Consider the following 26425-nt stretch of genomic DNA (forward strand, 5'->3'; position numbering starts at 1 on the left):
TTTGAACAAGTCAGAACAATTTTCCTTTATCTTCCCAAAGACTCAGACTTGCAATGTGATTTGGAGCCCGGGAAAAGTCTCACTTTCTCTTCTCCCGTCACCACCCCGCCTGCCAGCCCACCTCACCCGCTGCTCTGACTACAGAATTTTCTCTTGCTTTCCTCAGGTTTCAGGTCAGAAACATTATTTTCTTTGAATCTGGGAAGTTCCTGATAGAGATTCTGTTCCCCTTCCCCCCCCTCCCCGCCCAAATTTTCCTTGTGAAATCACACAGACTACCCACCCTTTTGTTCTTCTAAAAGGAAAGAGCAACGTACGTTGAATTCTTTCAGACGCCGTTTGGCCTCAGAAATGTAGTGGCCTCGACACGGTGCAAACCATTTCGTCACCTCAGAGCGACACTTAGGGCAGACGTACAGCTCATACCAATTCTTAGTTTTAGGTTTTTTTTATTTTTTAAAAAATTCTTATAACATTTATTCATTTTTGAGAGAGACAGAGCATGAGCAGGGGAGTACGGAGAGAGAGGGAGACACAGAATCGGAAGCAGACTCCAGGCTCTGAGCTGTCAGCACAGAGCCCGATGCAGGGCTTGAACCCATGAGCCATGAGATCATAATCTGAAGTCGGATGCCCAACCAACTGAGCCACCCAGGCACCCCGTCAATTTTTAGATTATAATTTCAGAGGGACTAGAGAAAAGATGACTGGGGATCTTTTCTTTTTTCAGATCTTTTCTCTCTTTCCAATTTCTTTGCTTCCGGCAGGCAAATCTGTAGGAATTGAAATTGAGTATCACCCAACAAATTAGTTTTGAAGAACCTGATATGCTGACACCTTGAGCCTCACACGGTAACCCTGCCAGCCTGGGCCTGGAGCTCTGTCTTCACCTCTGGGACCTCAGGACCGTTCGTGTACAGGACACTGTTAGCCTGCCCAGAAATACAGAACGCTCAGTTGGCGGGTCATGAAATATGAGTTTGCTGTACTATTTGATAATATGTGATATGGAAAGTGGGAAAGCAAACTGGATGGATAAAGCCTATCTAGGGGGTAATTAAGGTAGTCGCTCATGAGATAAAGGCAAAACTTCATAGGATGTGGGAAGCATAGATAATAAGTCGCTGGTGAGACAGGCGCAATTCCTAATTGTGTTAAATATAGATACCAAGGACATTAGTAACTTGGAAGATAAACTAAATGGAATGTAAGGAATACATGGAATGCACGGATTATATGATGGAACAAAGAGGACTGTTACTTCGAAATGGTCATCAAACTAAGTGATACTCAGCAGGGCAATTTTTCTATTCCCTTAATTAGGGAAAACTGAGTCTCAGACAGTGACTTCCCACCAAAGGAGAGAAAAGAATTTACGACTTTAATAGTCTATTTAAAATTCTAATATAAAATTGGGGGTGCCTGGGTGACGGAGTCAGTTAAGTGTCTGACTCTTGATTTCGGCTCAGGTCATGATCTCATGATTTGGAGGTCTGAGCCCCACATTGGGCTCTGTGCTGACAGTGTGGAGCCTGCTTGGGATTCTCTCTCTCTCTTTCTCTCTCTCTTTCTCTGTCTCTTTCTTTCAAAATAAATAAACAAAAAATTTAAAAATAATAAAATTCTAGGGGCGCCTGGGTGGCGCAGTCGGTTAAGCGTCCGACTTCAGCCAGGTCACGATCTTGCGGTCCGTGAGTTCGAGCCCCGCGTCAGGCTCTGGGCTGATGGCTCGGAGCCTGGAGCCTGTTTCCGATTCTGTGTCTCCCTCTCTCTCTGACCCTCCCCCGTTCATGCTCTGTCTCTCTCTGTCCCAAAAATAAATAAAAAACGTTGAAAAAAAAATTAAAAAAAAAAATAATAATAATAAAATTCTAATATAAAATAAATCGTGATCAATCACTGTGTTCTAAGGGTATCTCCTGGCTTCAACATATATTCCTAATTTGCAAAGTTATGTAGAAGCCATGCCTCTATGTCTGCTATCAAGTTCTCCTGAAATCAGCCACTTTATGCCAGTACATTTTCACGGACCATGTCTAAAAACCCTAGCCAAAATGTGAGCTAACTTTAAACTTTCTACTTGTCTTCTCTCAGTGCAAAGAGGATGAGTAGTTGATGTGAGCCTGGCATTAGCCACATGGAGCATAAGACCTGGGGACGCAAGACTGTGGCAGGCGCTCCATAACTGGATTATTCATCAGGAACCAAAGCCCACACCTGTCCTGCATTTTAAGAGGTACCGTCCATCAGGGGACAGAAGGTAGCAAGAAGGCGAGGACAAAACGCTTGCCTTGAAGTTTTGAGGTGCCACGGGGCTGAGGCTCATTCTGCCCTTCATGGTCCCAGCCAGGAGGTCACCCGATGTCTACAACTCCCTCCATGCCAAGAAGGACAAACTTGGGACGCTACATAGCATCACTTAGGATTGTTTTTCATAATTTGGGGGGCAAATTCAACTATCCCTCATGGGAAACTTGATCCAGAATGTTTTTGTCCAGGCAAAACCTCAGGTTTGTATCTACTTAAACCACAAGGTTCTTTAAGACAATATCAGATTAAAACTAGAATTTTATCTTTGGAATAGCTGGTTTATTGATGGGTTACCTGCATTAATAGCAAAAACTCTCGATGACATCAAATTATGATTTCACAGTAGCAGGCGCCACTTGGAACACTCTACTAATGCTGTGATTGCCGTGGTGAGTTCCCAAAGATCCCTATTTGAGCCTCAACAGCCGTGACTGCATATTCCCTTATGAATACACGCGTGAGGAGGGAACGGATGATGGAGCATCATCTCGGGTACTTACCCGGTTTCTGGATTGTGGTGTTGACAAGGAGAAAAGAATAGGAAGGACTGGATGTGCTCAGGTGTCTGTGAGATAATAAGGTGGAAATGTCTCATAGGCAGCTGTCTACAATCCTGTGAAATTCTACAGAGGTCTTTGTGAGAAAGATATTTAGAAGCCATCAGCCTATTTTGGGTAGTTGGGAGATGCGAATGTTTGGAATAGTATGAATAATCTCTCCAGGAAAAGTAGGACAATGAAGGATGCGACCTAGAAAACACCAACATTAAAAGGGTGATTCTCCCACTCGTCCCAGATTTTCAGGTCAGAAACACATTTTATTCAAGTCTCTGGGAAGTTCTTGGCCAGAATGAGAGATTCCATTACCCCTAGAATTTCTCTAAAAGGCACACAGTAGGTCTACTCAAAAATCTCAATTGCAGTTTTTCCCAGCATTTTAAAAGGTCAAAACCATGGATTTAAAAATACTAAAAGTTATAAGTGGAGTTACAAAGATTTTTGCCTTTCAATACTTATGCTCAAAAAAATAAAGCAGCAATTTTCATTCAGCAGAAATTCATCAGAGATACAAGTAGAAAGACACAATTAATAATTGGCTTTAATTTACCATTCTCACTCCAAGAAATATCAATGGACAAAGAAATAAGCAATAAGAAACTTTAAAAATAATCAACAAAACTAGCCCGATAAATACAATCAAATTATTTCCTAAAGACGGAGAATACACCATTTTAAAATTACCCATGGAATTTCATAACTTGACTATGTATTGGTCAGTAAGAAACTGTCAAAATATTTTCTTAATTTAGAAAATAATGTACTAGAAAATAAGGATAAAAAAATAAGAATCAAAATATAATTTAAAAATATAAATTTTTTTGCTTAAAAAAATCAAATTCTTCTTAAAATATCTCAAAGAGAAAATCAAAACTAAAACTGAAGGCTATGCACAACAGAATGAGAAGACAACATATATTATTACCAGTAGGATGTAACTAAAGCATGTCAGTGGGAACAATTCATAACTTCAGATGCATTTTTTAAAGAATAAGATGAAAAATGACTGAATTACTGTTTAGTATACCACTTAAAAAGTAAATAAAAGACCACAAAACCTATCAAATGAAAATGGAAGAAAGAAATTTAAAAAGAAAAACTGTTTACATGCTAGGAGAGCTAAAAAAGTCTTCTTGACAAATGAAACCAAAATACAACCCAGTGGAAAGTCTAATCAAAGGAAAATATAAAATCAGAATTCAAAATTAGTAATGAAAGTGTAGCTATATGAATAGATGAGAGATAGTTTAAGCAAAAATCAAATATTATTTACAACTTTATACCTCTGCATCTGGTGATAAGAGTAATGAATGACTGAGTTCAGGACAATATAAATGGCCAACATTGATGTGATAATAATAATGAGCAACATCGACTCAAGGCTTGCCTGTGTCAGGAGGACAATATACGAGGACAATAGACACAGTGAATCAGTTAGTCTTTTAGTGTCATTGTCTCTCAACAAATACACCGAGAATCACAGACAGTAGGACATGCCCAAGTTAAACATTCTGCTGGAATGTTAACCAGAGAAGCAAATGAACAGGGCGTCAGGCCTCTTTTCCACTCTGAGAAGCACTCACTCCCTTAGGCAAGTTCCTTCAAATTGCCAAGGATCAGATCACTCCCGTGGTCAGTTGAAAACAGTTCCAGGGCATAAGAAATGGAAAGCTGCCTGACCTGCTGGTCAGGGCCACCAAAACCTGATATAAGTAGCACCCAAAAGAAAACCAAGTGAGAACAATTCAACTCTAACGTCTAAAGATCAACATCTCAAATAAAATATAACTAAGAATCCAGCAAGAATAGTCAATTCAACAACACCAAACAAAACTCACTCCAGGAGTCCAAGGATTTTTTTTTTTTTTAATGGCAAAACTCATTTTACAAATGCAGACTGTGGTCTCATGACTTCTGGCTAAATAGAGCGGCCAGAACCTCTCTCCTACCTCCATGACCATAATAGACAGTTCAGATCCCTCAAGTGTTTGGTGAGTCATGTCTATTTTCCCTCAGTTTGTGAACCTCAAAATAGTTTGCCGAGATTCAAAAAACAAACAAAACTTCCAAGTAAAGTGAAAAGAGAAATGAGTAACTGACCCAAAAGTAATATTCACAGTTCATCGCGCGCACGCGCGCGCACACACACGATTCTTTCGGAGCTATTTCCCGTGTGGAGAACACACACCGGGCGGCCACGTGCGCGTCACCCACTCCCTTTGGCACAGGCGTCGGGAGTCCCACGGCCTGCAACCCGCACAGTCCGAGGCGACGCGTGTGCTTAGACCGCCCCTTGAGCCCACCGACCGGACGCCAGGTGCCGAGCCCCCGGATTGGATCGTCCGCCTGAACTCTGCCCCCGGGACACGGGGCTGGGGGTGCGGAGGGGGACCCGGCCGGGGAATAAAATCCGGCCCCGAACCCCCGCGCGGTCCGGGTGGGCCCCCGACTCTACCCCCATTGCCGTTCTGGCCTCCCAGCCGCCGCCCCCCCGCCGCCCCCAGTCCCGGCCCCTCCAGGTCCCCCCCACCCCGCAGACCCTCGGGTCCCAGGCCCCGCCCCGCCCTGACGCCGCGCCTCCCGCCCGCGCAGCGCAACAGGGCGCCTTCCGGGTCCAGGGTGCAACCGAGGAGGTGAGGGTCACCGCGGGGCTGCGACCTCGGGAGGGGGGCAGGGATGACCTGGGGGGGGGGGCGAGTCACTGCAGGAGGGCGACCTGGAGGGGGCAGGGGTGACCTGGGAGGGACAGGTCACCTCAGGGGGCGACCTCGGGGGGGAAGGGGTCACCTGAGGGCGCGGCGGGTTCGAGCGGAGCAGGCCTGCCATGCTTGGCGAGCTGATTTTCAGACTGTCGCCGAGAGCAACCGAGGGGACCGCAGATGCGGGAAACCAGCCGACAAACGGCTTTTTCCTCGTGGATGCTTCAAAACTTGACCACGTGGCTCGCACTGCGCACCCCTCCCGAGAGGCGCCCCCTGCAGAGTCGTTCCCGCAGATGTTGGCTGAGCCCTGGAACAGGGCCGGGGGCCCGCTGCCACCTGTCGCTGAGGGCCCCCTGACCCCGGCCTCCTCCGCTCGCCCGGGGACGCGCGGCTCTTCGTGTCCCGGATCTGGAGGCTGCAGGCGCCTCGGGCAGGTACGCGGGTGCCCGGGCCCGGCCGCTCTGTGCAAATCCTGCGGTCATCTTTAAGTTGTAAATAGCCCTTCTTGTCACGGTCTTCGCCACGGATTGCGTGGCCTCGACCCTCTGTGGCACTCTTCCTCCGGGAAATAGAAAAACCCTTGGTCCGCTCCTGCGGCCTCCTGGTGCTTCTGGTGTTCTGCCCCCAGCGCGTCCTGCGGGAGAGAAGCCTCCCTCCGCACCCGCGTGTCTTCCGGAGACCACCGCGATGCGAGCTCGCTTCCACCCTGTCCAAGGGACACGAGGCCTCAGCGCGGTGCCGGCTCCCGGGTGGCTCTATGGCTTAGCTGGTTAAAGCGCCTGTCTCGTAAACAGGAGATCCTGGGTTCGACTCCCAGTAGGGCCTGGCGTTTTCTGAAACCCACTCTTCCTGAGAATCGTTTTACGTTGGCGAGGCCCCTCGAGTCAGTCCTACTCACCCCCCAAACTCTCACCAATCTCCCAGCGGTGGAACCCGAGCTGTTCGGTTGCAGCTTGCTCGAGCTCCTTGCTCCTGAAAAGTGGATTCTTAGGGAGATGACAGTTCAAATGCGACCCACTGCCGAGGAAGGATGCTTTTCCTAGTAGAAGGGTGTTTGAGCACCTGCGGGGTGTTACAGTTTACAGCAGGCAGACACGGAGAAATGCGTAATGTCTCTAGATTCTAGCAATCTCCAGCTCTATTTATAATGATTTCATAAAATAAGAGAAATTCATGAACCATGAATCCTCTGTTGACTACAGAGAAAACTTGGGGTGTTTGCGGGGGGGGGGGGGAGAGAATAAACAGTTAAGATCCCTTGTTAATCCTCTTAAGGAAACTTTAGGAATAATGATCAATTGGAAGTTAAAATGTCCGGGACCCAAGAATTCCCAGGGGAGGACAAAGTTACTGTGGGAAAAGAGCAGGTTGGGGGACACCTAAGGCCGCTTCGTTTGAAACGAAGTTTGTAAGATTGAACCCTGCATGTGGGCTCTGTGCTGACAGCTTGGAGCCTGCTTGGAATTCTCTCTCTCTCTCTCTCTCTCTCTCTCTCTCCCTCTCTCTCCCTCTCTCTCCCTGCCCCTCCCCCGCTCTCTGTCCCTCCCTCTCAAAATAAATAAATAAACCTTAAAAATAAAAAAGAAGACATCCAGATGGCTAACAGACACATGAAAAGATAACTCCTAAAAAAACCCCAAACAACTCAATTATTTTATTTTTTTTAATCATGATAACTGTAGTACTCTTTAATCCCTACTCCCTATCTCCCCCAGCCCCCCACCTACTTCCCCTCCAGTAACCATCAGTTTGTTCTCTATAGTTAGGAGTCTGTTTCTTGGTTTCTCTCTCTCTCTCTCTCTTGTTTTCCTTTGCCTATTTCGTCTCTTAAATTCTACATGTGAGTGGTCATATGGTATTTGTCTTTCTCTGACTGACATTTTGCTCAGCATTATACTCTCTAGCTCCATCCATCTTGTTGCAAATGGCAAGATTTCATTCTTTTTAAGGCTGAGTGATGTTCCACTGTATATTCTATGCCACATCTTCTTTATCCATTCATGTATCCATGGACACTTGGGATGTTTCCATAATTTGGCTATTGTAGATAATGCTGCAATAAACATCCAGGTGCGTGTATACCTTAGAATTAGTGTTTTTATATTTTGGGGAGGTAAGTATCTAGTGGTGTGATTCCTGGATCATAGGTTAGTTTTATTTTTAATTATTTGAGGAAACTCCATACAGTTTTCCACAGCAGCTGCACCAATTTGCATTCCCACCAACCCTGCGAGAGGGGTCCTTTTTGTCCACATCCTCACCAACACTAATTATTTCTTGTGTTTTTGATGAGTGATGTTGAGCATATTTTCATGTGTCTGTTAGCCATCTGGAAGTCTTCTTTTTTTATGTTTAAGGTTTATTTATTTATTCTGAGAGGGAGGAAGAGAGAGCAGGGAAGAGGCAGAGAGAAGTTTCCAAGCAGGCTCCAAGCTGTCAGCACAGAGCTCACATGCGGGGTTCAATCTCACAAACTTGGAGATCATTACATGAGCCAAAATCGAGAGTCAGAGGCTTAACTGACTGATCCACCCTGGCACCCCTGGCCATCTGTATGGCTTCTTTGGAGAAATGTCTGTTCATGTCTTCTACCCATTTTTAATTGGGTCATTTGTTTTTTGGGTGTTGAGTTGTATCAGTTCTTTATAGATTTTGGATACTAACCCTTTATCTGATATGTCATTTGCAAATATCTTCTCCCATTCTGTCGGTTGCCTTTCAGTGTTGTTGATTGTTTCCTTTGCTGTGCAGAAGCTTTGTATTTTATTTTTTAACGTTTATTTATTTTTGAGACAGAGCATGAACAGGGGAGGGGCAGAGAGAGAGGGAGACACAGAATCTGAAGCAGGCTCCAGGCTCTGAGCTGGCAGCACAGAGCCCGATGCGGGGCTCGAACTCACGGACCACGAGATCGTGACCTGAGCCGAAGTCAGCCGCTTAACCGACTGAGCCACCCAGGCGCCCCCAGAAGCTTTGTATTTTGATGTAATCCCAAACCACTCAATTTTTTAAATGTGCAAATATCTGAACAAGCAACGCAACCGAGATAGAGTTGGCAAATAAGCATATGGAAAGGTGTTCAACACCGTCTGCCGTATCAGGGGATTGCAGACTGAAACAGCACTGGGATACCACTAGGTGGCTACTGCTATGTCCAAACTCCAATACAGGAACACCAACTGTTGGTGACCACGTGGAGCAACAGGAGCTCTGATTCGTTGCCGGTGCGGAAGCAAAATGGGCAGCCACCGTGGAAGAGAGGCTGGCAGTTTCTTACAAAATGAAAGAGTCTCACCGTGTGACGTAGCAGTAACGCCTCTCAGTACTTCACCCTTGTCCACGCTGAATGGATTCCGAGAAAAGCCCATGTAGACCTGGGATTGAAATGGTGACTTCTTTACCGTTTCCTCCTCAAACCGCCTTCCAGGAGGTGCGGGGACTTGACACCAACTGAATGAAGTCTTTTACGGAAAAGGGTGATCTGGAGCCTGGCAACTTCGGGGAGGAAGGGCCTCCTGCCCCAAGCCTGTCATCCGTGGAGCACACACTCTGCATGGCATCCACAGGACACTCACCCGGGTCTTGAGTGTGAGATGGGCAGACACTCTGCCAACTGGGACAGAAGGCAGACCACCCGGAAGGACGCTTAACTCCCAAGATGTCAGAGTGAGGGAGCCGGCTGAGCGTCCTGCCTGGCCGGGAACCTGCGCTGCCTTCAGGGGGAAGGAAGCCCAACTCCCATGGCGGAGACTGGGCGGGAGCGGATTTTTCCCAGGCCTGGAGAGCCGGCCCAACACGAAAATCCAAAAGGGACTGGGGAACTTCATTTTGAACTTGCCCAGGACTGGTGCCTCCTTCTTCCCTCAAGGGCTTCCCTTTGCAGGGGGAGTCTCTACCATGGTTATCTATGCCTGTCCCACCACTGCATTTGGGGGAGCAGATAGCCTGTGAATTTCGCACATTTGCAAACGGGGAGGAATTGTGTCCGGAATCGCTCACACGTAGAGCCACCGCTCACACACCGTTCCTAACTGGGCGATTTAGACGAGTTGAGATCTGGGGAGACTGGGCTGGGGTGCGTGTTTTGTCCTGGGGGACCCGTGGAAGGCTTTGGGGAGCAGGGGGCAGGTTGTTAGGTGCCATAGCGTCTCCCCGCCCCCTCCCCGGGATCTCGGCTTCCCAACCTCCAAACCTGTGAGCACGGTGTCCTGCACGGCAAAAGGGGCGTGGAGGGCGGGAGTGAGTCACGGGTCTTGAGGCGCGGTAGTGGCCTGACTTCTTGGTCCACAAGGCGTGGGAAGGGGACAAAAGTCGCGTGCCTTCTCTGAGGCTCGAACTCAGGACCTTCAGATTATGAGACTGACGCGCTGCCCGCTGCGCTAAGAAGGCACCTGCCCGGCGGGCCTCTCGGCCTCTCCATCCGGTCCAGCCCCGGCACCCGAGGCACACCCCGGACCCGGGAGGTCCTGCCCGCTGTCGTGCGGCCCTCCGCGGACACTGTGTCCCCGGCAGGTCACACTGACCGATCCGAGTCCCCGGGCTTTACCCTCGAGGAAAGAACCCGCCCCGAGCGGCGCCGCCACACGGCTGATTTCACCCCAGCCCCACGTCGGCCCCGCGTGGGGCCAGAGCGCGCACCCTCCCCACCCCCCGACCCCCGCGGGACCTCCGGACCGCGGGCCCCGCGCCTGCCCCGCACACCTGCCCCCTGCCCCCGGGCGGCCGCGACCCCCGTCCCCGACGTCCAGGCAGCAGGTGCGGCGGGACCTCCGAGGACCGGGAAGGAGCCGCCGGGTCGGCCCCGGAAGACCACCGGCCACGCGGACCGCGTCCTGACTCAGTGCAGGCCTCCCACGTGCCATCTGGCAGCCCAGGAAACGATTCGCTTGGTTTTCCTGCGAGTAGAAGTTCCTGATTGGAAGGGCCTCGTGGAAGGGCTTCGTGATGTGCGAAACGGGATGACGTCTAACAGGAGTGTTTACGCCACCGAACCCTGGACACAAGACGGCCGCGGATGCTCGGGAGGGACGCGGGTAGTGACGGTGATTGGTATAGCAAATAAAAAGTCCAAAGGAGGGAGCGGCAAATATATACATTAGAGTATGATAACAGTGGTAACTAAGTAAACAGAGCAGGAGGGATTGCTCAGCGTATGGTGTTGAGTAGTTACTTGGGAAAACAAAGCTTACAGCAATACACCACCTGCAATAATAAAAGTTTCCAAGTAGATACAAGTTTTAGAAGTGGGGGGGGGGCAGAAATATAATTCTTAGCACTGCCAAGGGAGACATTTTTATGATTTTGGTGTAGAAAACGAGTTTTTGCAAAAAAATTCAGAAACAATGAAAGTGACGTAACTCACTATATTAAAGCCATATTCTGCTTAGATACTCCGTCGTCCCCTCAAGGAAATTGCATAAGCAAAGTGAAAAATCAAATGAACAAGTGGTGGGGAAATGTGTAAGTTGTGTTGTGAAGTTAATTTTCCTAATATAAGTAACTTCTATACCTCAGCAAGAACATTCCAACTCACAGGAAAGACGTGCAAAGGGTATAGACACTGAGTTCATGAAAAGGGAAAAACAAATGGCTGTGAAACATGGAAATATTATTAATCTTTCAATAATTATAAGATGTATGAGATTATAATAAGTAATATTATTCTTAAGAGAAATGCAAAAATGCAGCTACAGAACTGCAGTGAAACCCCACGTTGCACCTGTCAGACTGGCAATCAAAGAAGCTAACAAAAACAATTGTTTGGGCTGGTGTTGCTTAGCATTTACACACACTGATTGAGAGTCCCAGGCTCCTGTGACAGGTTACCACCGGCTCAGCAGCTTGAAGCCACAGGTATTTCCTCCCAGCGCTGGAGGCCACAAGTCCCAACGTCAGTGTTACTGGGGGGAAATCAAGGCGCTGACAGGGTCGCAGTGGCTTGTCTCGGCCTCGTATCCATACCCTTTTTCTTTCCCCCTCTCTCTTGGACAGTTGTGAGGCAGTTAAGGTCCGCCTGAACCATCCAGGATAATTTCCCCATTTCAACTTTTTGCCATATAAGGTGATATTTACAGCTTCCAGGAATGGGGAGGAAGGGGTATTTTTCAGTCTACTACCGTCACTATGTCCTGAATCCACCTACAGGCACGGGGTTTCCTGGTCTTAACTTTAGTCTTCTTCTCTCCTTGCATCTCTAATGTAAATCTCCTTGCCTATTATTGAGAATATTAGATGGCTTAATATGTGTAAGGAACCCATGACAGTGTCAGGGGACTAGCAGGACATACGTGGCAGTTGTGATGCTCATACCACGCGACAGGCTGGCGGGGAACCAGGACCTTCCCAGGCGCTATAGGAAGACAGTTTAGTAACATCTGGGGGAGGCCAGACTCAACAAAAGTGCCACCCCAGGTCGGGTCTCACGACCGCTCCCCTGCCGTTTAGGGAGCTCGGTGTGGCTGGTGGAGGTCTCACTTCCCTGTGAACCTCATGACCTTACATTACATATAAATAATTAGCAGCCAGACTTTTTTCTAAGGTCTGCTCACAATATAAAGGCTGGCAGCGGTGGGATTCGAACCCACGCCCCCGAAGAGACTGGAGCCTTAATCCAGCGCCTTAGACCGCTCGGCCACGCTACCGCACGCCTGCTGTTTGTGGATCCTGTGGGTGATGAGAAACCTTCCTCACCACCCCCCCCTCCTCCCCGCGATCCTTCTCCGGGGTTCTCCCCCTCCCACGACCCCAGGGGCCAGAACACCGCACACCCCGCGGGGTCCGCACGGAGGGGGGGGGGGCGCCGCTTAGAGCCCCAGCGTGCAGGGGTGCGGCCGGGCAGTGCACCCCCGCCCCCCTCTCGTCCAGGCCCGGGCCACTGCCCATCTACACCGTGGACATAAACGTGCGCACAGAAGGGATGGAGAGACGTGTGTCACTTCAGGTAAGTGGCTTCAAAGAGCACGGCCCAGAGGAGCTCACCGTCACTACCCGCGTCCCTCCCGAGCATCCGCGGCCGTCTTGTGTCCAGGGTTCGGTGGCGTAAACACTCCTGTTAGACGTCATCCCGTTTCGCACATCACGAAGCCCTTCCACGAGGCCCTTCCAATCAGGAACTTCTACTCGCAGGAAAACCAAGCGAATCGTTTCCTGGGCTGCCAGATGGCACGTGGGAGGCCTGCACTGAGCCAGGACGCGGTCCGCGTGGCCGGTGGTCTTCCGGGGCCGACCCGGCGGCTCCTTCCCCGTCCTCGGAGGTCCCGCCGCACCTGCTGCCTGGACGTCGGGGACGGGGGTCGCGGCCGCCCGGGGGCAGGGGGCAGGTGTGCGGGGCAGGCGCGGGGCCCGCGGTCCGGAGGTCCCGCGGGGGTCGGGGGGTGGGGAGGGTGCGCGCCCTGGCCCCACGCGGGGCCGACGTGGGGCTGGGGTGAAATCAGCCGTGTGGCGGCGCCGCTCGGGGCGGGTTCTTTCCTCGAGGGTAAAGCCCGGGGACTCGGATCGGTCAGTGTGACCTGCCGGGGACACAGTGTCCGCGGAGGGCCGCACGACAGCGGGCAGGACCTCCTGGGTCCGGGGTGTGCCTCGGGTGCCGGGGCTGGACCGGATGGAGAGGCCGAGAGGCCCACCGGGCAGGTGCCTTCTTAGCGCAGCGGGCAGCGCGTCAGTCTCATAATCTGAAGGTCCTGAGTTCGAGCCTCAGAGAAGGCACGCGACTTTTGTCCCCTTCCCAAGCCTTGTGGACCAAGAAGCCAGGCCACTACCGCGCCTCAAGACCCGTGACTCACTCCCGCCCTCCACGCCCCTTTTGCCGTGCAGGACACCGTGCTCACAGGTTTGGAGGTTGGGAAGCCGAGATCCCGGGGAGGGGGCGGGGAGACGCTATGGCACCTAACAACCTGCCCCCTGCTCCCCAAAGCCTTCCACGGGTCCCCCAGGACAAAACACGCACCCCAGCCCAGTCTCCCCAGATCTCAACTCGTCTAAATCGCCCAGTTAGGAACGGTGTGTGAGCGGTGGCTCTACGTGTGAGCGATTCCGGACACAATTCCTCCCCGTTTGCAAATGTGCGACATTCACAGGCTATCTGCTCCCCCAAATGCAGCGGTGGGACAGGCATAGATAACCATGGTAGAGACTCCCCCTGCAAAGGGAAGCCCTTGAGGGAAGAAGGAGGCACCAGTCCTGGGCAAGTTCAAAATGAAGTTCCCCAGTCCCGTTTGGATCTATTTCTGGGCTCTGTTCTGTTCCATTCTATTTTTGCCACCAACACCACACTGTCTTGATCACTATGGCTTTCTAGTAAATCCGAGGTCAGGTGGTGACAGTCTCGAAATCTGTTCTTCTTCAGTTTTGTGTTGGTTATTCTGAGCCATTTGTCTCAACTTTGGAATCGGTTTGTCAATATTCTAAGTAACTTGCTGGAGTTTGGGTTGGGATTTCCTTGAATCTATCAACCAGGCTGTGTTGAGTCTCGGGTCTGCGGTCCGGGTAGACAGCAGGGAAATGTTTTCAAGGTCTGCAGGTGGAAGTCACCGGGGTTCCCTCCCCGTCCCTGCCTCCCCCCCAGGGGAGCTGCACTCGGGGTTGTGCTTGCCTGACTGGCGGAGGGTGGGGGAGGGGAAGGAAGGGAGGGAGAGAAGTTTGGGGAGGGAGGGAGAAAAACAAAGACCCGGAGTTTAGGTCCTTTGGAATTCGGTGCGGATGTCACGCGGGGCAGAGTCCACACGCGGTCTGGGCGCGTCCTCCCACGCCGGTCCCTGCCTCCCGGTCTCCCGCCCTCCGCCCCTCACCTCCGGGTGTCCAGGACCCCTGCCCGCAGACATCCCCCCAGTCCCAGACCCCACCCCGGTCAGTCGCGGAGCCTTTCCGGGGGCGCAGCGAGACCAGGTGCCAGCTTGTGCGCCTGGCTCTCGGGGCCCTGGGTACGACCTTGGGGAGGGGGTGCGGGCCATCACTGGGGTGCGACCTCGGGTGCGGGGTGCGGGTCACCGAGAGGGATGCGACCTCGCGGGGGGCGGGGGGGCGGGTCATTGCAGGGAGGTGCGACCTCGAGGGCGTGGGTCAGGTCACCGTGGGGTGCGACGTCGGGGAGGCGGGGGGAGGGGGCGGGTCACGGCTGGGTGCGACTTGGGGGACGGGGGGGGTGGGTCACCGCGAGGGATGCGACTTCGAGGGGGAGTCGGGGAGCGGGTCACGGGTTGGTGCGACCTCGGGGGGTTGGGGCGGATCACCGCGGGGGATGCGACCTCGGGGGGTGGTGCTAGAGGGGAAAAGGCGTCCCCGTCGCCAGCTGAAGACGCCCCGCCCTCTCAGGCGGCCCGGGCTGCGCGGGGTGGACGGAGCAGCGTTCGCCGGAACCGTAAAGCCCCAGGAGGACCGACCCGGACCCACGAACCAGCTGGAGCGCCGGGGGCCTCTCCACCTCCCCTTCGCCTCCAGCGGGGCACCTGCGCGGGTCCCGGCAGCGCCCTCCGCGCGGGCGTCGTGGATTGGAGACGCGGCATGCCTCGCTTGGCCGAGGTCCACACCCCGGCATCCCGCTCCCAGCTCCTGACCCTCCCTGCAAGTGACTGCTTGCGCAGTGCAGGTGCCGGGTGCCCGGGCGGCGCTCCGAGAGTCCTGCGTGAAGCTCCTTTGTTAGAGACCCCAACTTCGCACATTCGAAGGTGGAGTCCACGTTACAGAAGAGGCGCAGCCCCCGCAAGGTGTGATTTTGGAAGACGTCATCCCGCTTGGGGGTTACGGGGGATGGCGTCGACTTACTGAGGGCTAGCCTCGGCCTCAGAGAGGTGCTGTGGGTTATCCTTGGACCGAACGAAGCGCTGGGAGGCCTAAGAGGGCAGAGGCGCGGAGCGTGTCCGCTTCCCACCGGGTCCTGCACCTGCACCTGCTGGGGCGGGAACGTTTAGTCTGAGAGCGAGGACAGACCTAGCACCGACCCCGCTGTGTGCGCAGGCCCCATGGCTTAGTTGGTTAAAGCGCCTGTCTTGTAAACAGGAGATCCTGGGTTCGAGTCCCAGTGGGGCCTCGGCTTTTCTCTTATTGATCCATTAACCCCTTCTGCTCCTTGTTCTGCACTGTATTCAGTGTTTCTATAAATTCTGACACAATCGTTCATAAAGCACTTGTGACCGTGAAATTCTCACTCTCAAGGGAAAGTGATGTTCCTTTATGATCAAAGTGATAACGACTGTAAGAGAGGGAATCAATAGAAATGGACCTCCGGTGACTCTCAGAGCCGAGAAACACAGAAATCGGCAACTCCCTACTTCGCTGAAGCTCCTCCGTGTCCTCGCTTTTTTGGGGGGAGGGAAGTGGCGAGGGAGGGGGGGGAGACAATATAAATGTTCCCAAGTCTTAAAACCTTTTTCTGAACTCCCACAGAATTTATTAGTGATTGTAGAAAACCCAGCATGGTATGTTTTACATGTGATTTTCCAAATACTACTAAATTATAAAATAGTAATTTATATTTTCTTATGTGTCTTCAGTCTTCAAGGGAGGCTTTTAGTCCCCAAGGAACTAAATAAATTGGCCCCACGGGAAACTGAACTTCAGTTCTGCAGTTTAAAACGCAGAACGATCCTACAACGCAGTGATTGCCAAGCTGGGTATGCACTGGAGTCACCTAGGGAACTTGTTAAAACAGTTTCTTGGGACTCATCCCCAGAGGTTTTAATTTGGTGAAGGACCCAGCTGTGTGTACTTTTAGCAATTACCTTTGCAAAACTCCAGCTTAAAATATTGCAGACAGAGCTGAACCCAGAGGGAGGTGGGTGTATGCCCTTCGCATTTTCGTGCTGGTTCACGAACATCCACTTACCCTCCTATCATCAAGTTCGAATTGTGGGACGTCTACAATATTCCAGGTGTTTTCAGACCCACCCTCTCTTAACCCACCAATCCTGTCGAACACGTGTAATAAATAGATCTTTGTCAATATGAAAACAGCCTCAATAATGTTCATAGACACATAGTTAAGGACAAAGTTCAATGTCAAACCCAAGCCTGTCTGATTCTAGAACCCATGCTTTTCTCATGATACATGTCTTCTATTTTATTAGAGTCAATAATGAAGTCTTTGGTCACAGAGCTGAACAAAGTTAAGTGACTTGGACTGATCTCAAACCTAGTCAAAAAAAAAAAACAAAAAAAACAAAAACCTAGTCCAATGGGTTTGGGAGCAGGAGATAACTCTGGTTTTTGTTTGTTTGTTTGTTTGTTTGAGAAAATTCTTGCCCAGTGAATGACTGCTCAACTCATGTTTGAATCATGGAAGAGGAAAATGTAAAACAAAACCTCAGGAAATGATGTAAGAAGTTCTCCGTGAGGAATGAACAGACCCTGTGAACAAACCGGGCCTGTCTCCTAGGATCTATCTTCTTTTGCCCTGGACAAGCTCTCCTCATCCCCTGCTTCTTTTGATTTAAACATAGTGTATTAGTCAGCTGGGGCTGCTGTAACAAAATATCACAGACTGGGTGGTTTAAACAACAGAAGTTTATCTTCTCATAGTTCTGGAGGCTAAAAGTCCAAGACCAAGGTGCCATCAGAGTGGTTTTCTGGTGAGGCCTCTCCACCTTGTAGACATCAGCCTTCGTGCTGAATCCTCACATGGCTTTTCAAGGGGAGAGAGAGACAGCGAGACACTGTGATAGATCTGCTAGCTCTTTCCCTTCTTATCAGGACACCAGTCTTTTTAAGTAAGGGTGCCACCCTTATGACCTCAGTTAATCTTAATTAATTCCTTAAAGACCCTATCCCCAAATACAGGCACATTAGGGGTTAGGGCTTCAACATATGAGTTATGAGTTGGAAGGGTGGGGGTGGGGGGACACAATTCAGCCCATAACAAGCAGGAGAGGGAGAATTGTGTGGCTGAGCTCTGAGGAACAACTTCGTCATGACAGCATCTAAGAGCTGCTAAAGTGCTACCTGCTGAAAAGGGAGCTTTGTGGATGTGAAGAAAGTGTTGAGAAAAAAGTGTTGTCATATAGTCAGCAAGGATTTGGCCTTTAAAACACTTTTTAAATGGCTTTTTCTGTTCTGCCTGGTCCTGAGGGGTGACCTGGCCTGACATATTCTCCCATATCATAATGGAGATAGCTGGAAATTTTCCCAGCCTTTGTAGGAAATAAAAGGAAGACTTAATTGGATTAACACCATCCTGAAGCCAGCTGAGAAAGACATGAGCCTTGTCTCCAAGGAACCTCCAATATGGTTGAAAAGACCAAATAAACACATATCCTAAACACTACAGACATAAAAAAACCAATGCTTACTCATGACATTTGCAAAGAATTCACTTGATGTCTGAATTCTGGAAATGTGTGAGCCTTGGGTACATTGGACAAATTACACCTTTTTAAGCTTCAAGTTCCTCAGCTATAAAATTAGGACATTAGAGGCACCTGGGTGGCTCAGTTGGTTAAGTGTCCACCTTTGGCTCAGGTCATGATCTCGTGGTTTGTGAGTTCAAGCCCTGCGTTGGGCTCTGGGCTGACAGCTCAGAGCCTGAAGCCTGCTTCGGATTCTGTGTCTCCGTCTCTCTCTCTCTCTCTCTCTCTCTCTCTCTCTCTCTCTGTCCCTCCCCTGCTTGCATTCTGTCTCTCTCTCTCTCTCTCAAAAGAAAATAAACATTAAAAAAAAAAATAAAATGAGAACATTCATAGTGCCCATCTCAAGGAGTTGTTAGGAGCATTGTATGAGAACATTCGTGTAAAGTGTCTAGGATATATTAAGCTACTATCATCATCATCATCATTAATGCAATATATGCTTTCTGCAAATTGTTGGGGTAAATCCTACTCACCCTTGCTATTACAATGGGACTAATGGGTGGAGGCAGTGACGCCCTCTATAATCATAACCCAAACTATAAATAAAAGATGGATGCTGTTTCCCCAGGGAGATTCACTTGCCAGGGATGTGCCCCACCCCGCCCCCAGGGGCCACTGGCATAATGGGTGAGAACTGGCTTTATATGCCTTTGAACCAGACTTGGCACCCAGGCCTCAGGAAACACATTCACCCTACCTGCCGCATCAAGACCCTTAGTGGCTCTTACTGAAGCCGAATCGTACTTGCTTCCCTCTCCCAGGACTTTTGGGATCCAACCCTTTTGCAATCTTTCTCCTGACTAAAAGCTTCTATAGCTAAAGACACCTGCTTTATACAAGTTCAAATGAGAAGAGGTATGTTCTGGTGATGTCTCTTTCTAGTCACACCAGCCAAGAGGGAAATGGGTATTGTTGAGTTTTATTTTGTTTTGAGACAGAAAGTGAAGGTTCCAAACTGTGAACAAGATCAAGCATGGTGAGGCGACCCCATGAGCTAAATGAATTCTCATTCTGCCAGACCAATGGCTAGCGTGTATCCACTTCAGTCCAGAATTATGTGCAAAAGATCCCATTGTCTAGGAGACAGGAGGAAAGAGAGCAGGTGTCACTAAAAATCAGTTCTCTAAAGGCCAATACTCTGAAGATAAATGTGAAGATCAAACGTTGTGAACAGTGACCAATAAGCCAAAGTATTGAGGATTTTTGGTGGGGGAGGGGATGCTGTGGGATCTTGTTTTATTCTTTTCCTCTGCCATTTCATATGCAGATGTAGGAACTTCCTGGCAAATGTAGTTTATTATGTTCTCTGTTTTGTGTTTTTAATTTATTTTTGAGAGAGAGAGAGAGAGAGCATGAGTAAGGGGGGCAGAGAGAGAGGGAGACAGAATCTGAAGCAGGCTCCAGGCTCTGAGCTGTCAGCCCAGAGCCCAACATGGGGCTTGAACCAACGAACAGCGAGATCATGACCTGAGACAAAGTTGCCCACTTAACCGACTGAGCCACCCTGGGTGCCCCTGTCCTCTGTTTCCGGAGACATGTTCCCTTACCACTGCCTCTGCCCTGATATCTGTCCTTGGTGGTGACATAGCAGCAACAAAGCGTCCTAACCGTAGATTCAGGTGGTTGTGTGACACTTCATGAATGGGAAGTTGGTCAAGTTGACACAGAAGTGACTTGAGAAGCAGAATTCATCCTCTGGACCCCGAGGACCCTTTGTCACAGGCCAAGCTTTAAATTTACCTTTTTTTAGGATGCCTTTTTTGGTTAAATCACATACTCCTCTCAATCCTCACATACAAGCCCCTTCCTGTCCATTGCATTTCCATTCTCTCAGCACCTCGGACTAACACTTCAGATTTCTCTCCACTGCTTCCTCTGTCTTGCACACATACCTGGCTCCTGATCATTTCCTAGCCGACACTCTCAGCCTCTCTCCCTGGACTCCTGCAGCAAATTTCCAACCGACCCCCCAGTTTCCAGTCTCCTCCCCTCAATCCCTCATTCTGCGGCCCTAGTAAATGTTCGGAGTGCCGCTCCCGTCATTTCACAGCCCTTCTGAAAAAAGTCCTGATTCGCTCAGACCCCTTAACCTCACAGTCAAGATTTTCCGTATCCTGGACTCGAGTTATTTCTACAACCTGGTTTTCCACTGCGCCAGTCTATGCATCCTAGGCTGCATCATCAGTGCGTGCTTCCAGTTTTCAAAAAAATGCGTCTCTCTCTAATGCCCTTTGCCATCACTTAGAGATCTCAAGATACCCTTCCATCCCTTTTCATTTAATTTTCATTTCTGTTCAAAGTTAAGAAATAAAAGAATACTATGAGCTCGCATCGAAAAACCTTCCTCATCGCTCCTCACACTTGATTCCTGTTCGCCTGAGGTAACACATTTTTAATAATTTTGGTGTTTTCTTCTATTCACCCATATTTCCTAATAACCAGCTTTCATTCTGTTTGGATTTTTTCACTTTAAACATGATTTGTTTATTATTTACTATGAAAAATGAGAGGGGCGCCTGGGTGGCGCAGTCGGTTAAGCGGTGGACTTCAGCTCAGGTCACGATCTCGCGGTCCGTGAGTTCGAGCCCCGCGTCGGGCTCTGGGCTGATGGCTCAGAGTCCGGAGCCTGCTTCCGATTCTGTGTCTCCCCCTCTCTCTGCCCCTCCCCCGTTCATTCTCTGTCTCAAAAATAAATAAAACGTTAAAAAAAAAAAGAGAAACTTTAACCCTTACATAACAAAGAGAGAGTGAAAGGAAGAGCAAATGAGAGAAGACAGAGAGAGAGCGCTCTATGCCTCACCCTTCGAGTAGTCACACATCACACTGTTTAGTTACAGCAGCATTGAGGGTTTACGCTTTCGTGGCTGTGTAAACGTTCGTAAGGATGGAATCATGTAATGAACCACAGCTGCTTAAAACTCTCCTCTCAGTTCTATCGCAGATGGTACAAAATTCCTTTTTTTTATTTTTATTTTTTTCATTGTTGGAGCTATGCTGTTCGACCCTTGCTGTACTCTAGCACGTTCCCAAGACGTCCCATTACTGTTGTTATGGGATTGCCCCTCATCGCGGGTTCCCTGTCTCCTGGGGTCGTCCTATTGTTTTGTTCTCTCCCCTATTTTGAAGGTGTATAGCTTCCAATAACTCCGTAAGAAATAGTGCCTGGGAAATGGCATTTGGGGTTTTGTTCATGCCTTCAAATGTCTTCTTCTAACTTCATACTTGATTGCTTGGTTGTGAATAGAATTCTAGGTTAGAAATCATTTCCTTGAGAATTTTAAAATCATCGCCCTTCCCTTCTCACTTCCATGGTTGCTGTTAGGAAGTTCAGTACCATTTTTTATTTTGTTGTACTTCATATGCATATTTTCCCCTCTGGAAGTCTTTGGGATCCTGTCATCCTGATTTATCTGGATGCCACCTATATCCTCATTCCAATTCTTGGAGTCCCGCTCTTTCCTCCTCAGTGCCCCGACTTACGAGAGACCTGCAGAAAATTTCAACCCACTTTCTGGTACCATTTTCTGTTTCAGTCAAGGTCCCTGGTCGTAAACAAAGATAATGATTATGATAAGTTAAGCAGAAAGGAGATATTGGAAGAGTGGTAGTTTACAGCGCAAAAGGAGAAGAACCAAACTTGATCAACAAGCAGAAACGAAGGGAAGCAAGACACAGCCAAGATCCCACTCCAGAAAGACGATGAAGGATATATCCTTTAATGCTGTCACATGGGACATCAGTCAGGGAGGCACCTGCTCTGACAGTCCGTTTCCTCCTCCCCATTCTTTTGCATCATTTTACCAAGATTCAAATCCTGTGTAGAAGAGTCTGACTGACCACATGTAGATCACACGTACCCTTTAGCTCAAGGTTGCTGGGAGAAGAATACACTGCCCACCTCCCAATGGCTTCTTTAATCATGCAGAAGAGCCACAACCACTAATGTCCACTAACCTATCACACAGTGCTTTGATTTAGGAAGGAGATAGATAGATAGATAGATAGATAGATATAGATAGATATAGATACATAGAGAAAGAGATAGAGATAGATAGCTATAGATATAGATAATATAGATATAGATAGATTTGAAAGCACTTTCTCTACTGAAAGGGCTTTTCAAATGTTACTTTATAATGTTAATTATAATTATGATATTCATTAATGTTATGATTTATATTGAGCATGTCCCCCACCTGTCTCGCATAAAAGTATATTTTTTCTCATGTCTTCAAAACTTCTGCTAACTTGGGGTTTTAAAATCAACCTTATCGTCCTTGATCTTAGCAGGTGTTTCCCATCAAAATTCAATGAAGCACATGAATGAAAGTTTTCCAGAAGATTTAATTCTTATGGGTTTTACCAAATACCCTTGGTTGGATCTCCCTCTCTTCTTTGCCCTCCTGATCTCCTACACGTTGACACTGTTGGGAAATATTGCTATTATTCTGGTTTCTCAACTAGATTCCCAACTCCAAAGTCCTATGTATTTCTTCCTCACAAACCTCTCCTTTTTGGACCTCTGTTTCACCACCACGACTGTACCCCAAATGCTGTTCAACTTGGGAGGCTCCAACAAGAACATCACTTATGTAGGCTGTATGGTGCAGGCCTATATATTTCACTGGCTGGGCTGTACTGAATGTGTCCTGCTTGGCATCATGGCCTTAGACCGCTATGTGGCTGTGTGTAAGCCTCTGAGGTACTCTGTAATCATGGACCACAAGCACTGCCAGCAGCTCTCCAGCTCAGCCTGGCTCATTGGTCTGGCAAATTCACTGCTGCAGTCGACACTCACAGTCCAGCTGCCCCTGTGTGGGAATCAGGAGCTAGATCACTTCTTTTGTGAGCTGCCCGGGCTTATTAAGATGGCTTGCACGGACACCACAATCAATGAGGTCACTTTAGCAGTGGTGGCCACCTTTCTGATAATGGGACCCCTCTCCATGATTCTTGTCTCTTACAGTTGTATTGCCCAAGCTGTATTTCGAATCCCTTCTGCTGATAGGAGACTTAAGGCCTTCAACACTTGTTCATCACACTTACTGGTGGTGTCTTTATTTTATGGCCCCGGCATCTACATCTACATGCAGCCCTCAGGGGACAGCCCTCAAGACCTTACCAAAGCTCTGACACTGTTTTACTGTGTTATTACTCCTATGGCCAACCCATTCATCTACACCTTGAGGAACAAGGATGTTAAAGGAGCTTTGAGGAGATTTCTGAGGAGTGCCATTTTGTCCAAAAGAATATGAGAAAATGATGCTTTGCTATGAATTGAAAAGCTCAACAATAAACTGAAATATATCCTCCTTTAAATATATGTTTCACCAGAATTGTGCTCAAAAGCCAACTCAAGAAAACCTTCATGTGCTATATTTATCTACACCACTTTTAACACCAGTTATGTTGGTTTATTTCCAACACCAGCCAATTCTCTGACACCAATGGGGTGGCCTACAATTCGATTCAATTCTGATACTAACTACCCAGAGTTAGCATAGACTCCACAACTTAAGGGCTCAGTCCCACAAAAACAGCCTCCACCTTGGATGTCAAGCAGAAGTCCAGGCCACCTACACTTATGACCCACAAACTAAGTCAAGGATTTCTACAACCTCCTCAGGTTTGATAATTGGCCAGAACAGTATATAAAACTCAAGGAAACACTTTTCTTACTTTTACCAGTTTGTTACTAAAAAAACAAAACAAAACAAAACAAAACCACCTAGGAAGTGCTGAATGCAAGAGGTGCATGTGGTGAGGCTTGGCAGGGAGGGGGGTGGGTAGGGTGTCCATTCATTCTCAGAGCATGACACCTCCCAGCACCTCATTGTGTTTACCAACCTTGAAACTCTCTAAACCCCATTGTTTAGGGGGTTTTATGAAAGCTCCATTACACAAGCATGATTGATTAAATTATTGGTGAGTGATTCAATCTCCAGCCTCTTCCCCTCCGGGGAATCCAGGGAAGGGGCCAGAAATTCCAACCCTCCAATAGAGGTAGTTCCCTCTGGCAACCAGGCCCTTCATCCTGAGGCCATGAATCACGTTATTAGGATAAACTCAAGTATGACTGGGAGGGCTTGTTATGAATAATAAAAGATGCTCCTATCACCCCTATCATTCAGGAAAACACAAGTTCTGTGTCAGGAACTGGGGGCAAAGACCAAATATATATTTCTTTTTCTCACACTTTGCTTGTGAAAATAGGTACCTTCATAAAAAACACATTTACAACAGGTGTTGTTAATTGCAACACATTAAGTGTGAATCAAAAAGTTGGTATGGTAACTACTTAATTTGGGTCTATTCTTCATAGTCTAAATTATAACAAATTATATTTGAATCAAAAAGTTAACATTTTTAAAAAGCTTTTCATGAAAAATAGCATATTTTTCTGTCACATTTGTAGAAGGGAATTGAATTTATGACAATTGAATAAATGGAATGTAAGACCAAACAAGATGAATAGAAATGATAAAGATGTGTGTCACAAAATAAACATAAAAAGTAAAGTTGTGGTTTTGAAAGTGTAGGCAATAGTATATTTTTTTCTATGCAAAATATAATAATTATGTAATATATACATTACCCTGCAATCACTAAATACGCAACAGCTAATAAATATACAGATAGTTTATGTATGGGGAAACATAGGGAAATATACCATTATGTGACAAAACTTGGTCTTGCAAACAAATTTTTAAAAATGCAGACAAGGTTGCAAACTGACGTGGGTTCCTGGCTCCTTCTGCTAATACAAGCTGGGAAATGTGATAGGTATATGAAAGAAGTTGAGGGGTCTTAGAAAATAACATTTTTTAAATGTGAGAAATAGTTGGAATATGTAAATTAGCTTAGTGCTGTTATCTGGAGGGCAACAGGACCCTAGAGAAAGAGCTTTGAGGGCCAAGACTAGAGGATAATCTTGGGAAAACCTTCTCGCTCACATGTGACATGAGGGGATCCTTGTCCTCATTTTGGAAAAGCTGTCTGTTGTTCTTTGAAATATGAGGTGGTTACAGCCTTTTGGAAAGCAATCTAACAGGACCTGTTATTATTAAAAATATATATGTTTTTCTACCCAGCAATTTTACTAGAAATAAAATCATCTGTGAGGAGGGCATGCGTAAGAATAAATGCTGCAGGGGCACCTGGGTGGCTCAGTTGGTTAAGAGCCAACTTCGGCTCAGGTCATGATCTCGTGGTTCATGAGTTTGAGCCTGGAGTCAGGCTCTGTGCTGACAGTTCAGAGCCTGGAGCCCGCTTCGGATTCTGTGTCTTCCTCTCTCTCTGCTCCTTCCCCACTTGTGCTCTGTCTCTCTCTGTCTCTCAAAATAAATAAACATTTAAAAAATTAAAAAAAAAAGAATAAATATTGCAGACTTGTTCATTATAACAACAACAACAACAAACAGAAATATTTTTTAGGGGGATCCTGGGTGGCTCCGTTAGTTAAGTGTCCAAGCCTTGATATCAGCTGGGGTTGTGATCTCACAGTTGTGGGATCGAGCCCTGAGTTGAGCTCTGCATTGACCGTGGGAAGCCTGCTTGAGATTCTCTCTCTCCCTCTCTCTGCCCCTTTCCTGCGCACTTTATCTCTCTTTAGAAATAAAGAAACGTCAAAACAAAAAGAAATATATTTTAGTATGCTATTGATAGTAAATTAGCTATTAAAATAAATGCCTTAAGACCATTAAAAATAATGCTTAAAAATTATTCCAGATGACTTGGAAGGATCTATCTGGCTGTAGGGGCTCTTTACACATGATAACTGCCTGATATGTGTACTGTTATTCTTATTTTACAGATAAGGAAAGGAGGTACACAGAGATTTAGTAACTGGATCCTGCAGGGACCAAGGGCAGGCTGTCCCAAGATGGGCCTCCTAGGTGTGAAGGCTATTTTGAGTTAAAAAGCAATAGAAACCCAGCAGATTCTGGAAAAGCTCTTTACCGCCCCCACAATTACCTAAAAAGAATTTAGGTAGAAGAGCTGCTCCAGGAAGAGCGGTAACCATGGACAACCACACTATGGTATGAAGTAGGCATGGTGGACAGAGAGGAACCTGGCAAGGCTTCTTTGATCAGGGTCCTCCTCTATTTCCCATTGTTTCTGAGCGGTCGTGAAAACGTCTGTTTACCAGACACTTAACTCTTTTTCATCTGGTGAACTGCATTCCTTCCCTTGGAGTCTCAGACTCTGATCCCTTCTCTTTAGTTGAGAATGACATATGTGCCTCATTTTGCCAGTCTTTGGAATTTCATGTCTGTGTGGCTTCCCCTCACGTATACTATTAAATTTGATGTTCTCCCTTCAATCCGTCAATTTGATTCTTTTTGGGCTAGAAGGATCTTTAGGGCAACAGGTATTCTTGCTCCCCCACAATCCATAGCACAAAACTAACCGACCGGTTAAACCCCACAGTGCCCGTCTGTAATTGCACATGAACATGTGTCTGCATATATGATCACACGAGCCGGGAGGAAAATGCGGGAAGGGACAAGGGGAAGTGTAG

General features: G+C 48.0%; 1 protein-coding gene and 5 non-coding genes across 6 annotated transcripts; 4 read left to right on the forward strand and 2 right to left on the reverse strand.

The window, feature by feature from the left end:
* The first annotated feature begins 6320 nt into the window (after nucleotides 1–6320).
* Nucleotides 6321–6394, forward strand: TRNAT-CGU. The gene has a single exon. It is a non-coding gene; the product is annotated as a tRNA-Thr (tRNA).
* A 3491-nt stretch (nucleotides 6395–9885) lies between these two features.
* Nucleotides 9886–9958, reverse strand: TRNAM-CAU. Its single transcript has one exon. It is a non-coding gene; the product is annotated as a tRNA-Met (tRNA).
* Nucleotides 9959–12128: 2170 nt separating this feature from the next.
* Nucleotides 12129–12210, reverse strand: TRNAL-AAG. Its single transcript has one exon. It is a non-coding gene; the product is annotated as a tRNA-Leu (tRNA).
* Nucleotides 12211–13200: 990 nt separating this feature from the next.
* TRNAM-CAU lies at nucleotides 13201–13273 on the forward strand. Its single transcript has one exon. It is a non-coding gene; the product is annotated as a tRNA-Met (tRNA).
* Nucleotides 13274–15519: 2246 nt separating this feature from the next.
* Nucleotides 15520–15593, forward strand: TRNAT-UGU. Its single transcript has one exon. It is a non-coding gene; the product is annotated as a tRNA-Thr (tRNA).
* A 6621-nt stretch (nucleotides 15594–22214) lies between these two features.
* On the forward strand, nucleotides 22215–23159 carry LOC102971930 (olfactory receptor 2B11-like). Its single transcript, XM_007092731.1, has one exon. It carries the CDS (start codon nucleotides 22215–22217, stop codon nucleotides 23157–23159), a length of 945 nt encoding a protein of 314 aa, XP_007092793.1.
* Nucleotides 23160–26425: the final 3266 nt, after the last annotated feature.

The sequence above is a fragment of the Panthera tigris genome, chromosome B2 (genome assembly GCF_018350195.1).
Source record: "Panthera tigris isolate Pti1 chromosome B2, P.tigris_Pti1_mat1.1, whole genome shotgun sequence".
NCBI lineage: Eukaryota > Metazoa > Chordata > Mammalia > Carnivora > Felidae > Panthera > Panthera tigris.